At 38.3% G+C, this 24,837-nt stretch overlaps 1 protein-coding gene across 6 annotated transcripts in view; it reads left to right on the plus strand.

The window, feature by feature from the left end:
• The window catches only part of MYO6 (myosin VI), a 149,936-nt gene that overhangs the window by 93,822 nt on the left and 31,277 nt on the right, over positions 1-24,837 (plus strand). For all 6 annotated transcript variants that reach the window (XM_070733087.1, XM_070733083.1, XM_070733084.1 and 3 more), the window contains exons 13-19: positions 3,275-3,432; positions 6,273-6,364; positions 8,287-8,359; positions 9,658-9,785; positions 11,559-11,654; positions 14,857-15,030; positions 22,606-22,644. In XM_070733087.1, the coding sequence (XP_070589188.1) occupies positions 3,275-3,432; positions 6,273-6,364; positions 8,287-8,359; positions 9,658-9,785; positions 11,559-11,654; positions 14,857-15,030; positions 22,606-22,644 (760 nt within the window). The remainder of the gene's footprint in view (positions 1-3,274; positions 3,433-6,272; positions 6,365-8,286; positions 8,360-9,657; positions 9,786-11,558; positions 11,655-14,856; positions 15,031-22,605; positions 22,645-24,837) is intronic.

The following is a 24,837-nucleotide window of genomic DNA, read 5'->3' on the forward strand; positions in this document are numbered from 1 at the left end:
GCATAGTGTGATCACCACTTTCTCAGCAAGCAGTTGCATTTGATCATGTGACCATAAGTACACAGTAATGATCATAGTGTGAGGAGTGGTTGTTAGTCACTTTTTTAGGTACCATTGTAATGTCAAATGGTCACTAAACACATGGTTGTAAGTGGATGGCTACTGTAATGTGCTCATCAAAAACAATGTAAGCTTGAAAACAAATAGTGTGGGCTCAGCAGGCTGTTAGAACTGAAAATATAAGTGAACTGACCCCTGGCAGTAATCTTTTATGGGTCTCCTGGAAGCATTCTGGAAACCCTTCAAGGTGCGTTTGAAAATATTATCCAGGAAACATTTACCTCATCACCTCGGGGCTCGATTACTGTAATGCTCTCTACATGGGGCTACCTTTGAAAAGTGCTCGGAAACTTCAGATCGTGCAGAATGCAGCTGCGAGAGCAATCATGGGTTTCCCAAGATATGCCCATGTTACACCAACACTCCGCAGTCTGCATTGGTTGCCGATCAATTTCCGGTCACAATTCATAGTGTTGGTCATCACCTATAAAGCCCTTCATGGCACCGGACCAGGGTATCTACGAGACCGTCTTCTGCCGCACGAATCCCAGCGACCGGTTAGGTCCCACAAAGTGGGCCTTCTCCAGGTCCCGTCAACAAAACAATGTCGTTTGGCGGGCCCCAGGGGAAGAGCCTTCTCTGTGGCGGCCCCGGCCCTCTGGAACCAACTCCCCCTGGAGATTAGAATTGCCCCCACCCTCCTCACCTTTCGTAAGCTCCTTAAAACCCACCTCTGCCGTCAGGCATGGGGGAACTGAGATATTCTTTCCCCCTAGGCCTTTACAATTTATGCATGGTATGTTTGTTTGTATGTATGTTTGGTTTTACAAATAAGGGTTTTTTAATTGTTTTAGTATTAGTTTTTAGTATTGGATTTACATGATGTTTTGTTAGCCGCCCCGAGTCTACGGAGAGGGGCAGCATACAAATCCAATAAATAATAATAATAATAATAATAATTATTATTATTATTATTATTATTATTATTATTATTTACCTCAGATCTCAACGGAACTCTTTTGGCACAGTGTATCTTTCCAGCTATTTCTTCCTATTCTTTCAAATTTCTCTTCTGGATTCAGTGTTTCAGCACAAACCTTTCTGCTTCTTTTTCATGTCATTCCAATACTGCTGGTTCCATCTTTTTCTCTCTCTGAAACTTTTACCTCATCTGAGGTAAACTGATGTGAACTGAAATCCTTGTGGGATTATGCATCTCAAAATTTCTGTCTTGGCAATGACGTCTTAATGTCACATGCTATTGCATCTGTATGGTTTATTTTTAAAAACTTTTTCTTTAAAAAGCCTCATTTCATCTTATATAATTAGTTTCAGAGAATTTTTTTTAAAAAAATAAAATAAATGACATTCAAAAATGAAAAAAAAGAAAGAATGTCCTTGAAAATAAATGGTACTTTTCATGGCACTGAAATACTATTTCAACGTTGCAGAAAAATCAGCAAAATCAGCATTGCAGAATAAATTTAGTATCATTATTACTGAAAAATCATGCTAATGCTAGGAGATATAACAGTGACTAACGTATCATTTTCTGCTATTTTTAAGTTTTCATAAAAAAGAATGATTTTATTTGATTTCCAGGGAAGTTAGAAGTAAAATGAGCAACTTTAAAAAAAGAGGGGAAAAAATTATGTTTCTTCCCTCTGAGTGGCCTTGATAAGTTGCATGTAGTCTTCCCCCCCTCTTCTTCCAGATAGATAGATAGGCAGGCAGGCAGGCAGGCAGGCAGGCAGGCAGGCAGGCAGGCAGACAGACAAATGATTGTCCAGTCTCTTCTTAAAATCTTCCAGTGTTGGAGTATCCACAAGTCATCCAAGATAGTGTGAACTTGCATGGCTGACTTTAGATACCACACTTTGCTTCTTTCTATGTTATAGAGCTCCAGATTATGATATCACACACGCTAACAAACTAACCTCACTACTAACGTGGGCAAGCTCCCACCCTCATCCTCTTATATTTCTTGGAGACTTAAACCTTCCACATATAAACGAATGTTCCAGTGAACCCATACATTCAACCCTTTACAATGCCATTACTAGCCTAGGACTAGATCAACTAGTTACTAATAACACTAGACTTAACAATTGTCTTGACGTCATCTTCTGCAACAGTCTACACTCAATTTATGGACTACAAATAAAAGAACCCTTTTCTAACAGTGACCATAGCATGATTGACTTTTACCTAAACATACACCCTCACAAAAACCATCTTAACGAAAGGACACCCAACTATAACTTCAAAAAAAATTACGACCTCATTGAAGCCTACCTCTCACCTCTCGACTGGCACACAATTTTTTGATTCTGTGGTTTCTACTCCTAACCCCAAAACCTTTAACATTAGACTATCTACAATTGATCTCTCCTCCTTTCTAAGAGGTCTGTAAGGGGTGTGCATAAGCGCACCATTGTGCCTACCGTCCCTGTCCTATTGTCTACTTTTTATCATTATTTATCTAATGTTTAATTTGTACAAATTACCACCCTATAACTGTTTGACAAATAAATAAATAAAAATAAATAAAAAATAAATAAAATAAATAGCTAATGTGGCATTGATACTTTTACTGGTCATAAAACCAGCAGACCTCTTTCGTTATATGGACTTCTCCTATATTCAATTCTCTGAATCTAACTGGACCAATTTTGGCCTGAACTAATTCAGACATCCAGAATGAATCAAACGTATTTTCAAAATCGATTGGGACACTCAATTCAATCTGATTTGCTCACCTTTAATATGTTACCCTCTGCATATAGCATACTTCCAGTTGTATGATTGTCTTTATGCTCTGGTGAACAATTTGGTATTGTTTATTCTGTTTTATTATTTTTTTCTGTATTCTTATTATATAGGAATCAGGAACTTGGTTGACGAATGTTATGGCCATTTTGCTGCTCTCTGACATATTTTTAAGGTTTCTTAGGTTGGTGCCTAAGAAAACAAGACTTTCCATTAGCTTCTCATGGAATTCTTCCCTTGTAGTTTCACTGTTTTACTTCTGGTGTTTAGGAGGAAGTTTGTCACCTGCCAAAGCTTTTATTGCAGGAATCCCCTATGGTTATATTTAATGCTGTTTCTATCAAATATTTATTTAAATTTTGACCATATTATTGTAATCTCCCTTATTGTCCCCACAAATATGGAACAAATTGATAGTAATTATAATACTTTTCTCCTCCTCCAGGGTTCCATTAAAAGTAGAACAAGCAAATAATGCACGTGATGCTTTGGCAAAAACTGTCTATAGTCATCTCTTTGACCATGTGGTCAACAGGGTAAATCAATGTTTCCCATTTGAGACATCGTCGTTTTTCATTGGTGTTCTGGATATTGCAGGTTTTGGTAAGTGTTTTATCTTTTAACTATTCAGACTGTGTGCTTTTCATGTTTCTCATTTCTTACAACAAGAAATCCTAGACATGGAATGACAAAATTTGAGAGCCAATTGTATGCAGTGTTCCCTCTAATTTTTTTTTGGGGGGGGGGGGCGGAAAAGTATAGTGTCTGAGCGGCAGTCCCTTCGGGACTGGGCGGCACAGAAATAATAAACAAACAAACAAACAAACAAAAAACCCACCCTGTTTTGCCTCAGAGAATTTCAAAATAAAATACTGTACTGTGTGTCTATAACAGTGAGCTCATAATAGGGCAACTCTATCAATATCAAAATGCCACTTAAATAGTTGAGCTAGTTTCAAACTAGATTTTGATTTTCTTTCTCTCTTCCTTACTCCCATTCTTTTTCTTTCTCTTTTCCTTCCTCTCTTTTTTCTATCTGTTTCTCTCTCTTCCTCTCTTCCTCTCTCTCTCCTTCCCTCTCACTCTTTCCATCTCGGCTTCTGGGCAGGTTTGGAAAACTCTGAGTTGATGATGATTTTTAAGTGAGTGATTGCTCACTGCTCAGCTTAGAGGGAACTATGATTGTATGTAGCAATTAAAATATTAGTGCAGGATTAGAAATCAGAAGACCATGAGTTCTAGTCCTCCCAAAGGAATCTGGGTTACTTTGGACTTGTCTCTCTCTCTCTCTTAGCCCTGCCATCCACATAGGGTTGTAGTTGAGGTGGCAATAGGACTGAAGAGCATTATATACAATATCTTGAGATCTGCAAATGATGCTGGGGTACTAATCTAATAATAATAAAAATGATAATGATTTGTCCAAAATTACTTGACTTAAAATGTGAATCTGACATGCACTTCGTAGCCAGCCAAACTCATCAGATCACAAATTCCTAGATATTTTAGAGATATTTTCTTAAGCCCACTTTATTTATTTTTTAATCTGCTCTAAAAGAAATGCACTTGAGAACAACATTGTGAGCAAAATAGGCACCCCAGTTCTTTCAACGTCTGCAGCCAACGGCCTCCTTAATATACACTGTTATCAGTGGCTGGGAAATTAGTCGGCTTTTTTCTGCTATTGGTTTCGCCACTATGAAATCAGACTGTTGGACTAGATGGGCAAGGAGTCTGTTCCAGCAGAGCTTATTTGCATACACTTATTTTTGTTTTGTTGTGTGTTGCTTATTGTCTGAACATTTTAAGCCTTGTAGAATTTCAAGGTATTGGCCAATAGCTCTAATAAAGAATCCATTCATTCATGCTTCTCATTAAGGCTTTTCCCCCCCAGCAAATATTTGAAAATGAGGGAAAGTATTCTTTCACATCATGTGAATGCTATATGCATATGTCCATGTCTCTCCAGCACTCTGTGGGCTGCATTGGCTACCAATTGATTTCTGGATGAAATTCAAAGTGTTGGTTATGACCTATAAACCCCAAATGGCACTGGACCAAATTACTGATGGGACTGCCTCCTGCCGCATGAGCTCCAGCGACTGGTCAGGTCTCACAGAGTTGACCTTTTCCAGGTCCTGTCAGCTAGACAATGTTGTTTGGCGGGGCCTAGGGGAAGAGCCTTCTCTGTGGGGGCCTCGGCTCTCTTGAATCAGCTCCCCCCAGAGATTCACCGTGCCCCTACCCGCCTCGCCTTCCGCAAGAATCCGAAGACTCACTTGTGGCACCAGGCTTGGGGCCATTAGACTCTAGCCCCTGGCCAATGAATGAAATATATGTTTGCTAGTTTGGAATGGGAATGATTGATTTTTAAAAAAAATGAAATTGGGGTTTTTAGATTAGCTAGTTTTTAAATTTAATTGGATTCAGGACACTTTGTATTAGCTAGTTTTTAAATTTAATTGGATTCAGGACACTTTATATTGTTTTTTATATGTTGTAAGCCACCCCGAGTCCTCAGAGTGATCCCCCGAGTTTCGCGATCCCGATCATTGCGAATCGCTATATCGTGATTTTTCCACCCGATGACGTCACTCCCTTCCTTTCTCATCTTTCTTTCTCTCTCTCTTTCTCTATCTTGCTTCTTCCTCTCTCACACTCTCTTCCTCCCTCTCTCATCTCTTTCTTTCCTTCTCTCTATTTCTCTATCTCTCCCCCTCTTGCTCTCCAGCGATGGGGAAACCCCATCTTCGGCTCCTCGCTGCTGCGGCGCTGCAAGCGAGCAGCCGGGCGGGCGGGCGAACGGGCAAGCGGCAAGCGATCTTGGGGTTTCCCCGTTGCCTGGGCAATGGGGAAACCCCATCTTCGGCTTCTCGCTGGTGCGGCGCTGCAAGCGAGCAGCCGGGCGGGCGGGCGAACGGGCAAGGGGCAAGCGATCTCGGGGTTTCCCCATTGCCTGGGTAACGGGGAAACCCCATCTTTGGCTCCTCGCTGCTGCCGCGCTGCGGAGCAGATCAGCTGTTGGGCGGCCGAAGGGGTCTTCCCCGCCGCCCACACACAAACTCCACCATCTGCGCATGTGCGGCCATGGAAAACAGGACGCGCATGCGCAGATGGTGTTTTTACTTCAGGCTGGTGTTTCTGTCCTTGTTCTAAGGCGAACACTTATATATATATATATATATATATATATATATATATATATATATGTCACATGTTTAAGCTGAATTTGAAAATTAATATATATATATATATATATATATATATATATCAATCAATCAATCAATCAAATAAATCAATCAAATAAATAAATATGCCACCATGAAGATGTGAATTTGACACCCCTGCTCTAGATCTACCTTCTGCCTGCCTCAGTGTAGAAGGCAGTGTACAATGGATCATGACATGATACCTCTAAAGCTATTCACCATTTTGTTTTGCAGAATACTTTGAACATAACAGCTTTGAACAGTTCTGCATTAATTACTGTAATGAGAAGCTACAGCAATTCTTTAATGAAAGGATCCTTAAAGAGGTAATGTATAACATGCCAAGCTATCTGGAGGTTCAGGAAAGAAACCAGATATGCTGTCCTAAAATTGTGTTGATTTTTCTCTTAATCTTGATCAGCTTCACATATTACCTACACTACAGCAATGTCAGAAGCTAATTCATTGACCCTCACAAAACCCAGTCATCTTCAGAATAATCTCACATGGCATGCTGGTCTATCCAGGACTTGACACTAAAACACATGCTGTATCTTGTGACATTCACAACTTAGCTTGGTTTTCAGCTAGGTCCAGTTTGGACAAAGATATACGCCGCAATTGACTTCTCCCTGGCAATGAGAAGATGAGAGAGACTTTTATAGCTGTGGGATTAAAACTTCTAGCTTCTTCCTTCCCTAATTTATGGATACTTGGCAGAGCTTAATATCCTGGGTGGCTTTGAAGACAAGTGGCTGTCCTGTTTTTACATAATGGCCATCTTCAGCCTTGAAATCATTGGTTCTGGTTTCAGTCATTTACAGCACAGTTCTTGCAGTATTCTTTTTCCTTGTACGTGGAGACTTGAAAATTCTTATGTGAACACTTGTTGAGGATTTATGTCTCAATTGGTGTCATTATTATCCAGAGGCATTTAGAGCACGCGTGGCATGGTTGCAAAGTCCTTGAAAACGACAATATTCTAGTATACACTATAGCAGGGAATGCTATGTTGCTATGTACACTGCTAAAAAAAAATAAAGGGAATACTTAAACAACACAACGTAACTCCAAGTAAATCAAATTTCTGTGAAATCAAACTGTCCACTTAGGAAGCAACACTGATTGACAATCAATTTCACATGCTCTTGTGCACATTCAACTTTGTACAGAACAAAGTATTCAATGAGAATATTTCATTCATTCAAATCTAGGATGTGTTATTTGAGTTTTCCCTTTATTTTTTTGAGCAGTATATTATACACAGTAGTCCCTCACCTATCGCTGGTGTTACGTTCCAGACCTGGCCGCGATAGGTGAAATCCGCGATGGGGAATTTATCGACTGATAGTACTTATTTAAGTATTTATATTGTAATTGTTTGATAAGTTTTCATTGTTTTAAGTGTTTATAAACCCTTCCCACACAGTATTTATTTTAGATACAGTATTTAAATACAGTAGTTACAATTTTAGATATTTTTTTTTGTGAAAAACCTGCCGATCGAGTTCGGCGGGCTGTTTAAATCTGCCGATCGACTTCTTCAGAAACCCGCGATGAAGTGAAGCCGCAGTAGGTGAAGCGCGGTATAGCGAGGGACTACTGTAATTAATACTGAAAAAGATCTACTTTATTCATATCTCTGAGCATCGAATGAAGGCAGAGTGTTAATGGTCCCTAATGTCCAGAGAAGAATAAACATATCAGACAGAAATATGTATGGCTTCATGAAAATATAGGCTTTTCTTTAAGAAGCATAAGGACTTAAAAAAAACCTTTATGACTTTCAAAAACAAAAGATTAAAAAAGTAAACAGATGAGAAAAAAAAATCTAAAGAAAAAAGCTAAGAAAAAGAAAAAAAGAAAAACCAAAAAAGAGAGAAGATAGAGGAGCAAAATAAAAAAATAAGAAAAATAGAAAAATAATGTCAGACTTTCTTTTGTACAGATATGGATTTAAAAAAAAACACACACAAGAAGCTTGAGTTTTTTTGAAAGAAGTTCCAGCTATTTCAGTTCTGGAGTTTTATGTTCCCAAAGTCAAATTGCTTACCACACTAAAATACCTCATTACAGCTTCAGAATGACAAGTTCTTTTTGAGTGGGATCAGCTTCATTGGAAATAAGTCACATTGAGTCAGAAGAATAGCGGTGTCATTAATGGAATCTGACATTTCAGGCATGGGTGCTTAGCCCCATTGTAGGTGATATGATCAGACAGGCTATTATAATTCTGTATTTCTTACAGGAACAAGAACTTTATCAAAAAGAAGGTTTAGGTGTTAATGAAGTACATTATGTGGATAACCAGGACTGTATAGGTATGTAAGTTGGGATAAGGTTTATATGTAAAAACTCTATTGATTATGGCTTCTGTATGGCTATGTAGAACTATATCTGGTTTGGGTTTTCTTTCTTATTCTTTAAAACAATTCGAAACAATGATTTGGGGAAATGTTATCTTTCCCCAGGTTAAATTACTTTGAACGAAAATACTGTTATTTATACCTTCTGGATTTAACAAAAAATCTATATTTTGTGGCTGGAATGGTCAGTGAAGAGAAACTGCAGAAAAGTATTTTTTAAGTTTGGATGGAAACATTTTCACGTTTCAACTTGAATCTTACCACTAAAATGGCTTCGATTCACCAGGACAAAATTTGTAGCTGGTTAATTAGCCTGGACCATTCCTCTCAGTAATAGAGAGTTCATTTTAGAATGTATTAAACACTGGTTAGCGAGACAAGCCATATTTTCACAGCCTTAAAAGTCATGTTTACATGAAGAAAAATGAACTGAAAGGTTCACTTGCTTTGATAACGATGTTCTTTCAGGTAGAAGGCAGAAAAAAAGCTTACTTTTTATGACTTTCTACCTATAGCCCCAGCTGTATTTCCCATTGTTCTTCCCCCAGACCTTCCAAAACATACATTTTTGTGACAAAGTAGGCGTCAAGTTCAAGAATGATGTTATTTAGTGGGATCTGAGAAGTGTGCCTTCTCCCTTTCTGTGTCTACTCTGTGGAACAAAACACCTGTTTGAGCTTTGGATGTCTCTATCCCTGTTAGATTTCATATAATTTAATAATTAAATACATTTATATGGCCATACATTATATAGAATATAGAATAAGAAATGGAAGGGACCTTGGAGGTCTTCTAGTGACTAGTCCAATCCCCTATACCATTTCAGATAAATGGTTTTCCAGTTTCTTCTTAAAAACTTACAGTGTTGGAGCATTCATAGAACATTCATTCTGGAGGCAAGCTTGTTCCACTGATTAATTGTACCCACCCTGCTGTGCTTTTAATGAATATTTGTAAGTGCCTTTGAATAACAGTCGAAAGATGGGTATTGAATCATAACAGTACACTAGTATGATGGTAACTTTGTTTAAACTGCAGCCACTCCAGTAACTTGCAATCACTCGCATTTTAAATAATTTAATTTTGAATAGTCATGCCTCTATCTCTCTTGTGAGGCCGAGATTTCTATGGGATATAGAAAGTATAACATTAATAGGTTATATATAAGTATTTTCTTATTTGATTAAGTTAGATTTATGTCATTACATATTATTTATGAAATAGCCTGATGGGTTTTTAAATCATTTAAACAGATTTGATTGAAGGAAAATTGATAGGAATTCTTGATATTTTGGATGAAGAAAACCGTCTTCCGCAGCCAAGCGATCAACATTTTGCTTCAGTGATTCATCAGAAACAAAAACAACATTTCAGGCTATCAGTAAGTTTATTTTTTTTTCAATTTGGATTGGTGGCTCCCCAGATGAATAAACTTATATAAACAACTGTTTTGGCTGAGATTGGCTTGTTTCCTTACTGCATTCTATCAGCTTCCCTTTGACTCAGATGTACACATTCCAAGGATTGCATACCTATCTTGTGATCCCAGAAAAAGACTATGCTTTCTTTAAGGAGCTAAAGATAAGTGAACCCACACAAAAGCAAATATTTGATTCAAAACCAGATGGCTACCCTTCACTAATAGAGAGGATGACTATGGTAGGGAGATGGTGAAAGTGGAAAGTGAGTTCAGTTTAACGAAGTCCCTGAAATAAATAATTTTGCAAGGTCTTGATGACCATACCATTCTAGTTAGGAAATTGCTTGCTTAGTTGCATTCATTGCCACAGTTCCTAAAATAAAACTTGTGACAAGTTCTTTACATATACCAATATGGCACAAGAGTGTGATGCCAATCATGTTGTGTTAAAGTGTAGATTGTCATTTTTCAACCAGAATAACACCAAAGTTTGGGCCAGTGTTTTTTAAAAACTTTTTTAGCTTTATAATTTGTGGACTTCAGTTCCTGGTAATAACCACATAGAAATCCACCTTCAATCAGGGAAACACCATAAGTTATTTTGGGCCAGTCTAATCTTCCTTACTTTTGGGTGGCCTTGGGCTTAAAACAAAGAGGAACCCCCTCAATCTTGAATCCCTGGAGAAGAGATGGAATATCAGTCTAAATATCAGATAAGAAGAAATACAATTTGGAGTCTGTATGGACATTCTTTCCAGTGAGAAATATTTGGGATAGAACTTTTCTCTGTTTGTAGGAAAAAATATTTGGATGTGTAGTGGTTAAGGAAGGAGGAGTTTGAGATTCAAGTCCATCCTTATTGGATGACTTTTAGCTGGCCATTCTCTCTCAGTCTAGTGACTCTAGTCTAACACAGAGAGCTATTGTGACATTTAAATGAAAGGAGAGTCCCATGTAAGTGATGCTGAGCTGCTTGACCAAAAAGCAGGATAGAAGTCCAGTGCATCAGCAATAAATAAATCTTTATTTGAAAAGGCTGTGACCAAACATTGAAAGGCCCTACATCTTTATGTCTAAAAATGTCATCATTGAATACAAACTGCAAAATCCATTGTGGATTAGGTGAAATTACTTTTTTAAAAAAAGTGAGCTAGATGTGATCCTTTAGGATCTTTGTATCCCTACTTTCAACTAAATGGCAGGAAACAGCAATTGTGATGGCAATGTAATTATCATTATCTATTACAAATGCTGGCTGGGGAATTCTGAGAGTTGCCAAGGTTGGGAAACAGTGCTCTATAGGGTTGCTTTCAAAAGATTCACTAGAAGTTATATGTACACTAAAATGTGGGCGCAACTGATGACTTGAGTCAATGACGGTATAGTTGATTTTGAATTAATTCCAGTGACTTATTTCTAAATTCAGTTAAATTACTGATCTTTTTAATGCTTAGAGCCTAAACTGCGAGGGATCAGGTTATTGGAAGATCTGCCTTGTTCCACATAGATTCCTTTCCCTTTTTATGCATTCAAGCTAGGGTGATTTAACAATATTAACTAAGAGCCAATTGAAACCATTTTAACCAGTATATTATCACGGAATTACCTTGCTGCTGGATTTTCTTCACAATAAAATTTTCTTTAAGTTTCATTGGTGTTTGTTGTGAGTTCTTGCAGCCTTTTAAAAATATCTGTATACTGTATATCTTAAATTATATTTCTTTCTCATATCAGATACCCAGGAAGTCTAAATTGGCTGTTCATCGAAATATTCGTGATGATGAGGGATTTATTATCAGACATTTTGCAGGAGCAGTTTGCTATGAAACGGTAAATTAATGCTGTTGCTCATTCTTTAATTTTTTAAAAGAAAAGTGTTAATGGGGGTGGGCTGGTTGTTGTTGTCTCAAAATAAACTTTTTTACTTGGATCACTTCCATCTGTACTCAGGCTAGGAATTTTTTGTTTTTGTTTTCCATTTTTTTTGTTTTCCATTTTTTTTCAATTTACATAACAGTAAACATTTTTAACAGTACTGTGTCATATGTCTCTTACAGTTATTTACATTTATTTCTATCAATTTTGTTTCTCTGTTCTAACCAATTATATCACTTATTCCACTCCTCATAAAATTCTGTTTCTTCCTTGTCCTTCATTTCTAACATGAGCTTATACATCTTGGCACATTTTAATATCTAATGCATAATCATCTGATTGGTTGGTATATTTTCAAGTTTCCAACATTGATCATAAACAATTTGTGCTGCCATTATTATGTGTAAAACGATAACGATTTGTCATTTTTATGAATATTCTATGAATGTTTATTTTAATATAAGCTAAACTCTCCTTTTACAATGAGCATTAATATTACAGAGCAGTTTCTCTCCATAAAATATGTAGCACCATTCTGAAGGACAATCAGGAGATGCCTCTGGAAATTAATTCACAGATAAATAGGTCAGCTAAAAGCATAGACTTTTAAAGGAACTCATACTTGCTTTCTCAGGGCAAAAGGAAAATGGACAGTGTGAATCTGGAAGCCTTCCACAAATGCATGGCCATCACTATGGAGCTCCTGATTCTTACACATTTTAGTCTGTGCTCAGAAACACAGAGATAAGCTAAGAACCATCCATTCTCCAAGTAATAACATGACAGGTAGTCCTTGACTTGACAGCCATTCATTCATTCATTCATTCATTCATTTATTCATTTATTTTATTGGACTTGTATGCCACCACCACCCCTCCGTGGACTCGGGGCGCTATACAACATATATCAAAATACATAACAATAGTTTGTCCAATTAATATGCTAAAAAAGAATAATTCTTCAAATTTTAATTTTAAAACATTCACATAACATTCATTGGACAGGGGAAGGTCTAATGTCCCCAGGCCTGACAGCAAAGATGTGTTTTTAGACTCTTTCGGAAGGCAAGGAGGGTGGGGGCAGTGCAAATCTCCAGGGGGAGCTGATTCCAGAGGGCCATGCCCCCCACAGAGAAGGCTCTTCCCCTAGGTCCCACCAGCCGACATTGTTTGGTCGACTGGACCCTAAGGAGACCAACTCTGTGGGACCTCACCGGTTGCTAGGATTCGTGCAGCAGAAGGCAGTCTTGGAGATAGTCTGGTCCTATGCCATGTAGGGCTTTATAGGTCATAACCAACACTTTGAATTGTGTCCGGAAACCAATCGGCAGCCAATGCAGACTGCGGAGTGATAATGAAATATGGGCACGCCTTGGAAGGCCCATAACCGCTCGCGCGGCTGCCTTTTGGACAATTTGAAGTTTCCGAACACTCTTCAAAGGTAGTCCCATGCAGAGAGCATTGCAGTAGTCGAACCTGAAGGTGATAAGGGCATGGGTGACTGTGAGCAAAGACTCCCTGTCCAAATAGGGCCGCAACTGATGCACTGGACGAACCTGTGCAAATGTATTTAGTGACTGTTTGAAGTTACAACCACTAGAAATAAAAATACTGTTTTTTACACAACTGTTGTAGCGTCCCCATGGCCATGTGATCAAAATTTGGATACTTGGCAACTAGAAAGTATTTGTGGTCGTTGCAGAGTATCCCAGAGTCATGGGATCCCTTTGTGTGACGTCCTGACAATGGAGAAGCCAGATCCACTTAACAGCCATGTTACTAACTTAACTACTGCAGTGAGTCACTTAACAACTGTGGCCTTTATATGAGGCAAAACATGTTTAACAACTATATTGCTTGTCACGCTGAATATTGACAGCCCCAGAGACATTCAGAGTCATTCAGTAATTAAATAGTTAACTGTGTGTGTGTGTTTTATTAGGTCCTCCCACTATGATGTAAAATCCTGCCACGTCATTATACATCACATCCGTCTTTATCTTATTCTCCATTTTGATATAGTCAGTCCTGTGTTAGCAGCCATAATGTGAAGATGTATTTTTCATTTGTCTCTCATGACATATTTACTTTTCTACTTTTATAATAAAAAGAAACCTTGATTGGATAACAGATGTTTGCTCTCTCAATCAATCACTTCCAGAATGATTTAAGGTTCAAACAGACTTTAATTGCCCTCATTCTGACATTGCTTAACAACAAAAATGTTGGGCTCTATTATAGTTGTACATCGAAGACTACTTATATGTATGTAGTAGCAAATAGTTGTTTCTTTGGTTTATTGCAGGGTAAGCAAAGTTGGCTCTTCTATGACATGCGGACATCAACTCCCAGAATTCCTGAGCTAGCATGATTGGCTTAGGAATTCTGGGAGTTGAAGTCCACAAGTCATAGAAGAGCCAACTTTGCCTACCTGTGGTTTATTATAACAATTCACCAGAAACAAATAATAAAAAAAGTTAACTTTCGCTGGTAGTCATAGGGTTTTCATTATCAAGGCAATATATTTGTTCATTATGAGTAATACCATTTCAATATATAATTGTTTTAGGAAAAGTAACATTTTGGTGAAGAATACCTGAAAATATTGTACGAGTAGAACCAAGTTAATATATTGTAGCAAAAAAAATATATCAAAAAGAGTCAAACAGACCCTTTGAAAATTAACAACTTTTATTGTAAAGTTTAAGCTTTTGTGAGCGGCAGCTCACTTCATCAGATGCAGGGATTCTCTGACAGATGTAAGGTTTAATCTGGTGACACAGAGAAAAAAGGAAATCAAGACAGTGTGCTTATACAGATACAAATTATGCAAGTTAGTGCTATTGCTTTTAAAAATGCCTTACCAATTAACAAATGTATTAAAATCCTGTAGGGTTTCTTCAGGCCTTCTGAGATAGCCCCAAACCTGTTAATGCTAAGCAGTCTTCTATAGAGTGATAATATTGATGTTTATTTGTCCCAAAACTGCTACTTGAAAATAGAACTGGTCTATTCTTCCATGCTGGAAAAAAAATGCTTTTAGACAGAGTTGGTTGTTACCAATCTTTTTTTTCTCCTTAATTCCTATATATGATATATAGATAGCTCAGATCTGTGTGCTCTCCTGAGTTGACTTAAATGCTTCTGATTTTCCTCAGACCCAGTTTGTGGAGAAGAACAACGATGCTTTGCATATGTCTCTGGAGTCCCTTATATGTGAATCCAAAGATAAATTTATCCGACTACTTTTTGAGTCCAACACTAACAACAATAAGGATACTAAGCAAAAAGCAGGAAAATTAAGTTTTATCAGCGTGGGCAACAAATTCAAGGTATGGTAGCTTTATAAGACTCGCCTTAATAGTCCTATAAAGGAATCCACACATGATAGTGGATTCAGTATCATTCCACTATCATTTGTAGTATCTGAAGACCTCTTCCTTATAGTAGGGAATGTTAATGCTTTCTACAGGTTTTCTACAGACGCTACAGATTTGGGGAGCCTTGGTTTTTTGTAAACATTGCAGCTGTTACTTTGCTGGATCAGTTTGTAAAGTTCTAGTTAGTTCTTTCATGAATGCCTATCATCATTCTTTGATCAACTTTTATGACTAATGAACAAAAGAAATTGTTTCCATATTACCTTTTGTAATAACGTTCTCTCATATTTCTGATTTTTGGATTTTCCTATTGTCCCTTGACTTATTATTCCCTGTAGCTCATGGAACTATTCAAGTTCCTTTTGGAAATTTTAAACCAAAAATTCAAATGAAATTTTCCTAGGGCTTAAATCCAGCACACTTAGAAGATACAAGACCAGTGCTGGTGGACCTTTTCCCCATAGGTGTCGAAAGTGTTTGCGTGTGCGCTGTTGTGCATGTGTGAGTGCCCAAACCCATAATTCAATGCCTGGGGAGGGTAAAAACAGCCTACCCCCTCTCGCTGAAGGGCAGAAATGGCCCATTTCCCAAATTCTGGTGGGTCTTGTAGACCTGTTTTTTGCCCTCCCCAGGTATTAGAGGCTTCTCTGGAGCCTGGAGAGGGCAAAAATGCCCTCCCCCATTCCCCCGGAGGCACTCTGTAAGCCAAAAATGCCCTCCCATAGCCTCTGTGTGAGCCAAAAATCAACTGGCTAGGATGCACATGCATGCTAGCTAGAGGTATGACAAGCAGGAAGAGGGAGATTATGATTCCGCTATATAGAGTGCTGGTGAGACCACGTTTGGAATACTGTGTTCAGTTCTGGAGACCTCACCTACAAAAAGATATTGACAAAATTGAACGGGTCCAAAGACAGGCTACAAGAATGGTGGAAGGCCTTAAGCATAAAACATATCAGGAAAGACTTAATGGACTCAGTCTGTATAGTCTGGAGGACAGAAGGAAAAGGGGGGACATGATCAAAACATTTTAAAATATGTTAAAGGGTTAAATAAGGTCCAGGAGGGAAGTGTTTTTAATAGGAAAGTGAACACAAGAACAAGGGGACACAATCTGAAGTTAGTTAGGGGAAAGATCAAAAGCAACATGAGAAAATATTATTTTACTGAAAGAGTAGTGGATCCTTGGAACAAACTTCCAGCAGACGTGGTAGATAAATCCACAGTAACTGAATTTAAACATGCCTGGGATAAACATATATCCATCCTAAGATAAAATACAGAAAATAGTATAAGGGCAGACTAGATGGACCATGAGGTCTTTTTCTGCCATCAATCTTCTATGTTTCTATGTTTCTATGCTGGAGCTGAGCTATGGCAATGGCTTATGTGCCAGCAGATATGGCTCCGCATGCCACTTGTGGCACCTATGCCATAGGTTCGCCATCACTGCTAAAAAGACAAGCAAAACCCTAACCGATCTATATATACCTAAAAATTAAGATATACAGTAATTAAATTAAGAATACTAACGATTCTCTTAATTTTTATGCTACATAAATCATTATCCACCATGTTGTAAAAGCAAAATTTACCAACATGACATCTAACATAAAATTCTTATCCACTAAAACAAAACTTCATTAACATACTCTGTCCAGTCTTTAGTGGCTGCTAAGGAAGGAAATCCCAAAGGTGCTTCCCCCACCTCTCCAAAAAGGCAAGTGGACTTTCTTCGTTTTTTCTTTTGAAAATGTTTCGCTTCTCATTCAGAACTGAAGAAGCTTCTTGGATGAAAAGCTAAATGTTTTCAAAGGGAAAAAAAAACCAAGAAAGTCAACTTGCCTTTAAAAAACAAACAAACAAAACACCTTTGGGACATCCATTATTTGGATGATTGAGAATCTCCATAGACATTTAAGGAAGGAAAAGTTAGTTTGCACCATAAATCTGAATTAAATTCAGTGTACCTAAGAGATTGGTTCAGTCCACCTGTACCACCTGTGAATAAGCAACGCTGTAGGAATTTTAGCAGACAAATAGCAAGCTGTTAGCACATGCTTTATACTTCTTAAGAGGTTGCTATGACTATGCTGCATGTTTCAAAGAAATGAGCAATCCTTAAGGACTCTGTTAATAAATACCTCAGCAGTAGAATCACACAAATGACAGGGGCTGTGGAGAACAATTGTTTTGCCAAAGCCAAATGGAATATGTTCAGTTAAAAAGCTTTTCTCTCGGCTATACTGTCACACTGTGTACTTTTGAAGGAGCTCTGATTAACTTGCAGGGGATATTCCATTTAAATAGTGAATGCTGTCTGTGCAAGTGAAACACGACCAATTGTTCTAATGCAGTGAAAAGCTGGTTTTTGGGGTGAGAACCACCACTCTGCGTTTAAGGGGAAAACAATCTTAGGGCACCGGGAATTTATTTTCTTTCTTTTTCCTAACTAACTAAAAAGTCTGATTCTTTGTTCTTTTATTCCTTTGTTAGGAGCTGTAAATCTGGCTTCTAGCTGCCTTCTGTTCTTGATATGTTAAGCCAGTACTTCCCAAACGTTTTCCTTCAGTAGCCAAAACTGCTTTACAAAAAGTCTTTTTTTCCAATTTAGGCAAAACATTTCAAGTCTCTTTAAATATCCCTATTAGAATAGAGTAGAATAGAACAGGGCAGAGTAGAGTAGGGTAGAGTAGAGTAAAGTAGAATAGAATAGAATAGAATAGAATAGAATTCTTTATTGGCCAAGTGTGATTGGGGGAAAGATTAGAAGTAACGTGAGAAAATATTATTTTACCGAAAGAGTAGTAGATACTTGGAACAAACTTCCAGAAGACGTGGTTGGTAAATCCACAGTAACTGAATTTAAACATGTCTGGGATAAACATATATCCATCCTTAGATAAAATACAGGAAATAGTATAAGGGCAGATTAGATGGACCATGAGGTCTTTTTCTACCGTCAATCTTATATGTTTCTATGACACACAAGGAATTTGTCTTTGGTGCATATGCTCTCAGTCTACATAAAAGAAAAGAGATACATTTGTCAAGAACCATGAGGTATAGCACTTAATAATCGTCATAGGGTACAATTACAGTGGTACCTCTACCTAAGAACGCCTCTACTTAAGAACTTTTCTAGATAAGAACTGGGTGTTCAAGACTTTTTTACCTCTTCTTATGAACCATTTTCTATTTAAGTACCTGAACCTGGAAAATTTTTCCAGGAAATTTGAGAGCGGCACGAAGGCCTGCCCAGTTTCCTGCCATTCCCCCTGGGTTTCTCTCTCTGGTGCAGTGTATGGGAGGCAGCCTGGCGCTGGGTGTAAGGGAGGCGTGTGCTCCTCCTCGCCGCCTCACAGTCCCTCATTTTTTTTAAGACTTTAAGATTTGGATTTTTTGGATTCCCCTCATCTCACCTTCTTCCTTCGGCAGCGACTGTCCTCCTCCTCTTCTTCCTTCTCCTCCTCCCACCCAAATTCCGAGCTTTTATTTCTTTCCTAATGGGTTTGCACCATTTACATTGATTCCTATGAGAAAAATTACACACAAACTTTGTGTACAAACTTTTCTACTTAAGAACTTGGTCAAGGAATGAATTAAGTTCTTAAGTAGAGGTACCACTGTACAATAAATATTTGTGATTGGTTAATGGCCTTGTGTGTAATTATTGACAGAAAAACCTCTTTTACCCAATTCGGAAGCACTGTGTGAAGCCTTCCTTGGTCTCTCCCCCCCCCCTTTCCTTTTTCTGTCAAACAGTTTTTGTGTTACGGGGTCCTTAATGCTCTCAGAGATTGATTATTTATTGTAATTGTTTCATTAATCCATTGGGGTAACATCATCAGGGCACTGATAATATCACCTAATTTGGTAATGGAAACAACCATCCTCAGAAAGAACCACAGCTGGTCAATTCTGTTTGGTGGAATGAGAAAACGTTTCTATTCTACAGCAGAATTCTGATTTTCTTCCAAGGGTAATAATTATAAATAATGTTTCTTTTGTCTTTCCATCATGTTCTCTTTTGAATAAGTTTGAAAATTTGTTGACAGCCAATTTAGGTAACAGTAACAGAGCATCAGACTAGAACGTAAGAAATTCTGAGTTCTAGTCCCACCTTAGGCTAGGTGACCTTGGGCCAGTCACTCTCGCTCATCCAATCCACCTCACAGGGTTGTTGTTATGGAGAAAATAGGAGGTGTTCTGGTTTCTGGCAGAAATTTAGCAATCACAAATAACTCTTATTAAATGCATTATTTCATAAACAAAGAAACTCCATTTTATTCTCTTCTCTTCCGGATTCAAACACATTTCATACTGGCATGTATCTCTTGGCCCGTTATCTTCCTTAATTGCATTTCTCACATTCTTTCTCCTTCTCCACTAACAAGATTTATTTCCTAACAGCATGATCTCTAAAACAGCAGAACTGACTGTTAATCAACACAGAATACTTTTGCTTACTTGGGAGCGGCACAGAAAACCTCCATATTTCTCTTCGGCAACGTTGAAACTCCACCCTTTTTCACCACTGACCCCCTGACGTGCCAAATACATCACTACATTATTTAACCCATTCCTCCCCTTAATATCTTCTTCCAGACACCTGTTCTCTACGTTTTTGGGCCCTTCTGAATTTAGGGTTTACCCAGCGAGTGTCTGATTCTTCCTCGCTAGAACCTGAACTCATAGCCCCATCCTGTGGCTGGCCTCCCACCTTTTCTACTACCTGTCACCCCGGCCCCCCCACTAATTCATAAACACTATCTGTATCAGAGTCCTCAATTTCTTCATCATCCTCCAACTGACCAGGAGTATGTACAACAGGAGGAGGAAAATGTATTAGGTATATTTACCGTTTTAGTTATTTATAAAAACAATAAAGGTGGGATTTTAAAAATCTAAAAATAAATAAAATGGCTCAATCTCTTGCACTTTGTATACACAGTGCCTTCCTTCAGAGCACTGTGCTCTATTCGGTGAACACTAAAGGGAAAAGATGGAAATGTCAGATACTGCAGATGTGCAGAAAACTGAATTTGTGAATTTTTAGCCGAACTGATCAGTGGTGAATAAACATTCATGAAAAGTAGATTCTTATGGATTGAAAGTGGGTTGAAACATACATGGATATTTGGTGGTGGCGCGGTGGTTGTATTACAGGCTAATTCTTCCAATTGCCAGCAGTTTGATTCTCACCAGATCAGGAATGGCTCAGCCTTCTATCTTTCCGAGGTCAGTAAAAATGAAGAACTAAATTGTTGGGGGCAATATGTTGACTCTGTAAACCAATTAGAGATGGCTGTAAAATATTGTGAAGTGGTATCTAAGTGCTGTTTCTATATTTCCTGCATCAATCCATTGCAGCTGGGAGGAAGGAGCAATTCACAACATCTTCATTAGTGTACTAATACTTTCTTACCTAGCCCTTCGGTCCCTAGGTGGGGAATCAGAGCTGCCAGGCAAGAACAATGCAATATAACACAATGAAATGTAATGAAACATTTAAAATAGAGACAATTGGTTTGTATCAGATAATGCATTCCTGATGGTTATTCCACCTGTCCTTTGAGAGAGAAATAAATTGGTTTATTCCATTTCTTTGCATGAGTGATTTTGATTTTTGTTGTAATAATAAAATAATAAATACTTTATTGTCATTGCATGTATATATACAGTATACCCATATAATGAAATTCATATGACACTTAAAGACCAGTCTCAACATACGTAACAATCCCCCCCAGAAATATGCCCCATCCACCATCCACCACAAATTCCCCACCCTTGTAGGCAGTGAAGAACTACCAAAATTTTTACTACCCCACTGTGGGCATGGCTTATGCAGGACGCCCTGCATTTTTTTCAACATCTTTCAATGCAAATTGGGTGCAGCTCCATTTTCAACATCTTTCAATGCAAATTGGGGTGGAGCTCCATTTTCGCTACCCCACTGTGTCCCCCCCTGTCCAGGCAGTAGCCCACCCCCTGCTTGTAGGTATTGTTCCAGTGGTGGGGTGCTACCGGTGCGGCCCGGTTCTATGAACCGCTGGTGTTGGCGGCAGGCTCTGCACATCTGCGCCGGACATGCACAGAAGTGTTGCATATGTGTTCATGCACTCGTGAACTGATAGCAATGGGACTTAGAACCCATGACTGCACTGTTCCTTAATTTTGTTCAGTCTGTTGTTATTTTTTGTTAAAGTTTTCATTTATTTATTGCATTATTTTAATCTTAGTTTGGGACAGCAGCCAACAGGCTGTTTATTTGAAGTGGCATTTTAATCTTGTAAAACTAAACTAATGAATTAATTAGCCCAACGTAGCAACCCTACCAGAGGAGCCAGTTCAGGATCACTTACTAACTTGAGATGGAATATCTGTTTCTCAGGTGAATGGGTAGGATTTCAACATGAGCTCAAAGTAAGCAAACAAGTAATGCTCTTCTGTTACATACAAAGATTATAGCCCGTGAGTACTATGGTAACAGCTCTAGTTTCGAAAAGCAAGAAAGAAATATTTTAAGTATACTGACTTTAAAAGTTTAATGAGAGTGGTTGTATATGATATCACTGCTTCTCTTCTATATGCAGTCTGCTCTCTGCTTTCTTCACCAGCAGCTGTTATTTTGCTTGATAATTTTTGTAGCAATAGCATTGCACAATGAGTTAAGATGAGTTATGTACATTTAAAATAAATATCTCCTCCTAATATTTTTTATAAATGACAGGGAGGGGAACAGGTGTAATGGGCTTGCCTGGAGGGAGGTATATTTTATCCTAGGAACCTAGAAATTCTTACATGCACCATCTGGTGAACTCTACAAAAGTAGGAGCCCATTATGGAACTATTCCTGGACTCCACAGTTTTTGCCTGTTGGTGGGAAACTGAATGCTTGAATTTATTTAGACAATTTATATGTGTGTCCACCCACTTTCAGTGACTTACAAAAAAGAAAAATCCAAGATACAACAATAAGCCCCTTCTCTGGTGACAGCAATCAATGAAACAAACCACTTGATCAGTTCCATTCCACTCTGGATTTTCCAGGCCCATTAGCAAAACCAGGTCTTCAAGGCCTTGCAAAAGAGTGTCAAAGTTGGGACCATCTATACCTTCTTTTCTATTATTTCTTAGATATATTTTACTATGAGTATCTCCTCTATAACCTTCATCATGTATTTTACTATGTGTATATAGATATATACCCACTAAAACCCTCATTGTGTATTGGACTAACTAACTAACTAACTAACTAACTAACTAACTAACTAACTAACTAACTAAATAAATAAATAAATAAATAAATAAATAAATAAAATCTCTGCGGGGAAATTCAGCAATTGACATAGTTGAGGCTGGTCAGACCCAGCATATGACTTTGCCTTTCCACTCCATTCCAGCAACAGTTTATACTTTGCAAAGAGCCACTGCTGAGAGATGCATGCTGATAAATGACGTATCCTCCCCTGTGTTTTGTTTGTGCTTGTCTACTTTGACACAGATGCTTTTCTTTTACAGACTCAGCTAAACCTGCTTCTGGAAAAGCTTCGTAGCACTGTAAGTAAATAGTCATGGAAAATCGGTGCCTTCTGTTACAAGGTCTCATCTATTTTTATATTTTTGCACTAGATCGGTTAATAAAATAAACCCTAGATTTGTTGTGCTAATGCGGGGATGGAGATCTGTTAAAGCCAGGGCATCAATTAAATTTGAAAAGAATTTTACACATGAGCATTTTGCATATTTGATTTTTTTTAAAAAAATGCAAGGAACAGATGGGAACTGTCACAACCAGTATATTTAGCTTTAAGAATAATCTTGGCTGAATCCATGTATTATGGGAATCCTTCATTATTTTACAGGTCTAGAATCATGTAGTCAGTTCATCAGTGATTCTGCATTACACCAAAGTATAAGGAAAACATGTTTGCAGGAAACTGTCCAATTTTCTTTTTTTTAAAAGAGAGCTAGAGAGAGATTGGAGTCCTTTTGGGTCAGTAGTTTACTTGTAGGCCTTAACATAAACATCTCAAAACAAATGTATTTAATTATTTAGAGAATATATATATATACAGTGATACCTCGTCTTACAAACGCCTCGTCATACAAACTTTTTGAGATACAAACCCGGGGTTTAATTTTTTTTGCCTCTTCTTACAAACTATTTTCACCTTACAAACCTACCGCCGCCGCTGGGATGCCCTGCGTCCGGACTTCCGTTGCCAGCGAAGCGCCCATTTTTATGCTGCTGGGATTTCCCTGAGGCTCCCCTCCATGGGAAACCCCACCTTCGGACTTCCGTGTTTTTGTGATGCTGCAGGGGAATCCCAGCAGTGCAAAAACAGGCCCTTCGGCTGGCAAAAGGGGTGAATTTTTGGCTTGCACGCATTAATCACTTTTCCATTGATTCCTATGGGAAACATAGTTTCGTCTTACAAACCTTTCACCTTAAGAACCTTGTCCTGGAACCAATTAAGTTTGTAAGACAAGGTATCACTGTATATATTTTTCCGGAATATTAAAGACGCATCAGAATATAAAAGGCACCTTATTTTTTTGCGGAGGAAAATAGGGAAAAAATAATCTGCCTACCAGGTAATAATCTGGCTAGTCAGGTTCAGCACATTAGTTTGCTGGTTGGGGATAAAAAGCAGTTTCTAAAATACTTCACTTCTCTCTCTTCAGAGAGAAACAATGAGAAAAGCAGGCAAAGGGAAGATGGCTTAGCTAGCAAAGCACACTTATTAACACCTTGTTAGGGCTAAAAAAAGGCTAAAGATAGTTTGCTAGCAAAGTAGGGAACATCACTCCACTTGTTAGCATCTCGTTAGGGATCAGCTGTGAAAAAAGCAGGCAAAGGGAAGATCACTTAGCTAGCAAAGTGCTTAGCTAGCAGAGCACGGAAGATCGCTTCACTTGTTAGCACTCATTAGGGAATCTTCATTTGTTAGCACCTCCTTTGGGCTGAAAAAAAGCTTAGTAAAAGCTACATTCAGACACCCAAACTTTCAGCCTCTTTTGGAGGGTGGAGTGTCTTATACTCCAAAAATATGGGTATATAAATTGTTAGCAAGTAAATGTTAGATGAAGAATTAAAAACTTGCAGATGGGAGATGACATATAACCCAGCAACTCCTCTTTACAATACCCTATGAACCTCCACAGTAGACCAGAACAATAAATTCAGCTGTTTTGTATGTTTCTGATGATTTCAGAAATAAAACGAGTGCATTTTATCTTGTGGTCCTGCTAATTTTTGGAATGCTACGCTTCATATGCCATATTAAGCCTCAATCCAACAGAATTTACATGCTGCTCAACTAGAGGAAGTTCTTGCTAGTCCTTGATGTACAAGATTAGCAAAAGGATGATGCAGAAGTACCACTCTGCTAAGTCCTGTGCATTTTGCTTCCTGTTCCAGAGATTAAATGTCAAATCAGCCATGGTTCTGAATTCATTGTAGCCAGTTCATGCTGGCTTAAGAATTCAGGGAGTTGAAGTCCAGAGGTCATATAGGTGCCATAGTTGCCCACCTCGGCTTTAGAGCTCTAAGTATAAAGATTTTACTCCCTTTCCTCAGGAGAGGTTCTGACCTACCTCACTGCAGGTTCACTTCCTCACAACCCAGCTTCTGTGTATGCGCAGAAGCAAAAAACAGTTACGTGTGCGCAGAGATAAAAAACAAAAGGGTGCCATCTTTGGGGGCATGTCGAACCGGCCATCATTGCCGGTTCGGTGAGCGGGAGGGAA

This window comes from Erythrolamprus reginae, chromosome 1, assembly GCF_031021105.1.
Source record: "Erythrolamprus reginae isolate rEryReg1 chromosome 1, rEryReg1.hap1, whole genome shotgun sequence".
NCBI classification, from domain to species: Eukaryota; Metazoa; Chordata; class Lepidosauria; order Squamata; family Dipsadidae; genus Erythrolamprus; species Erythrolamprus reginae.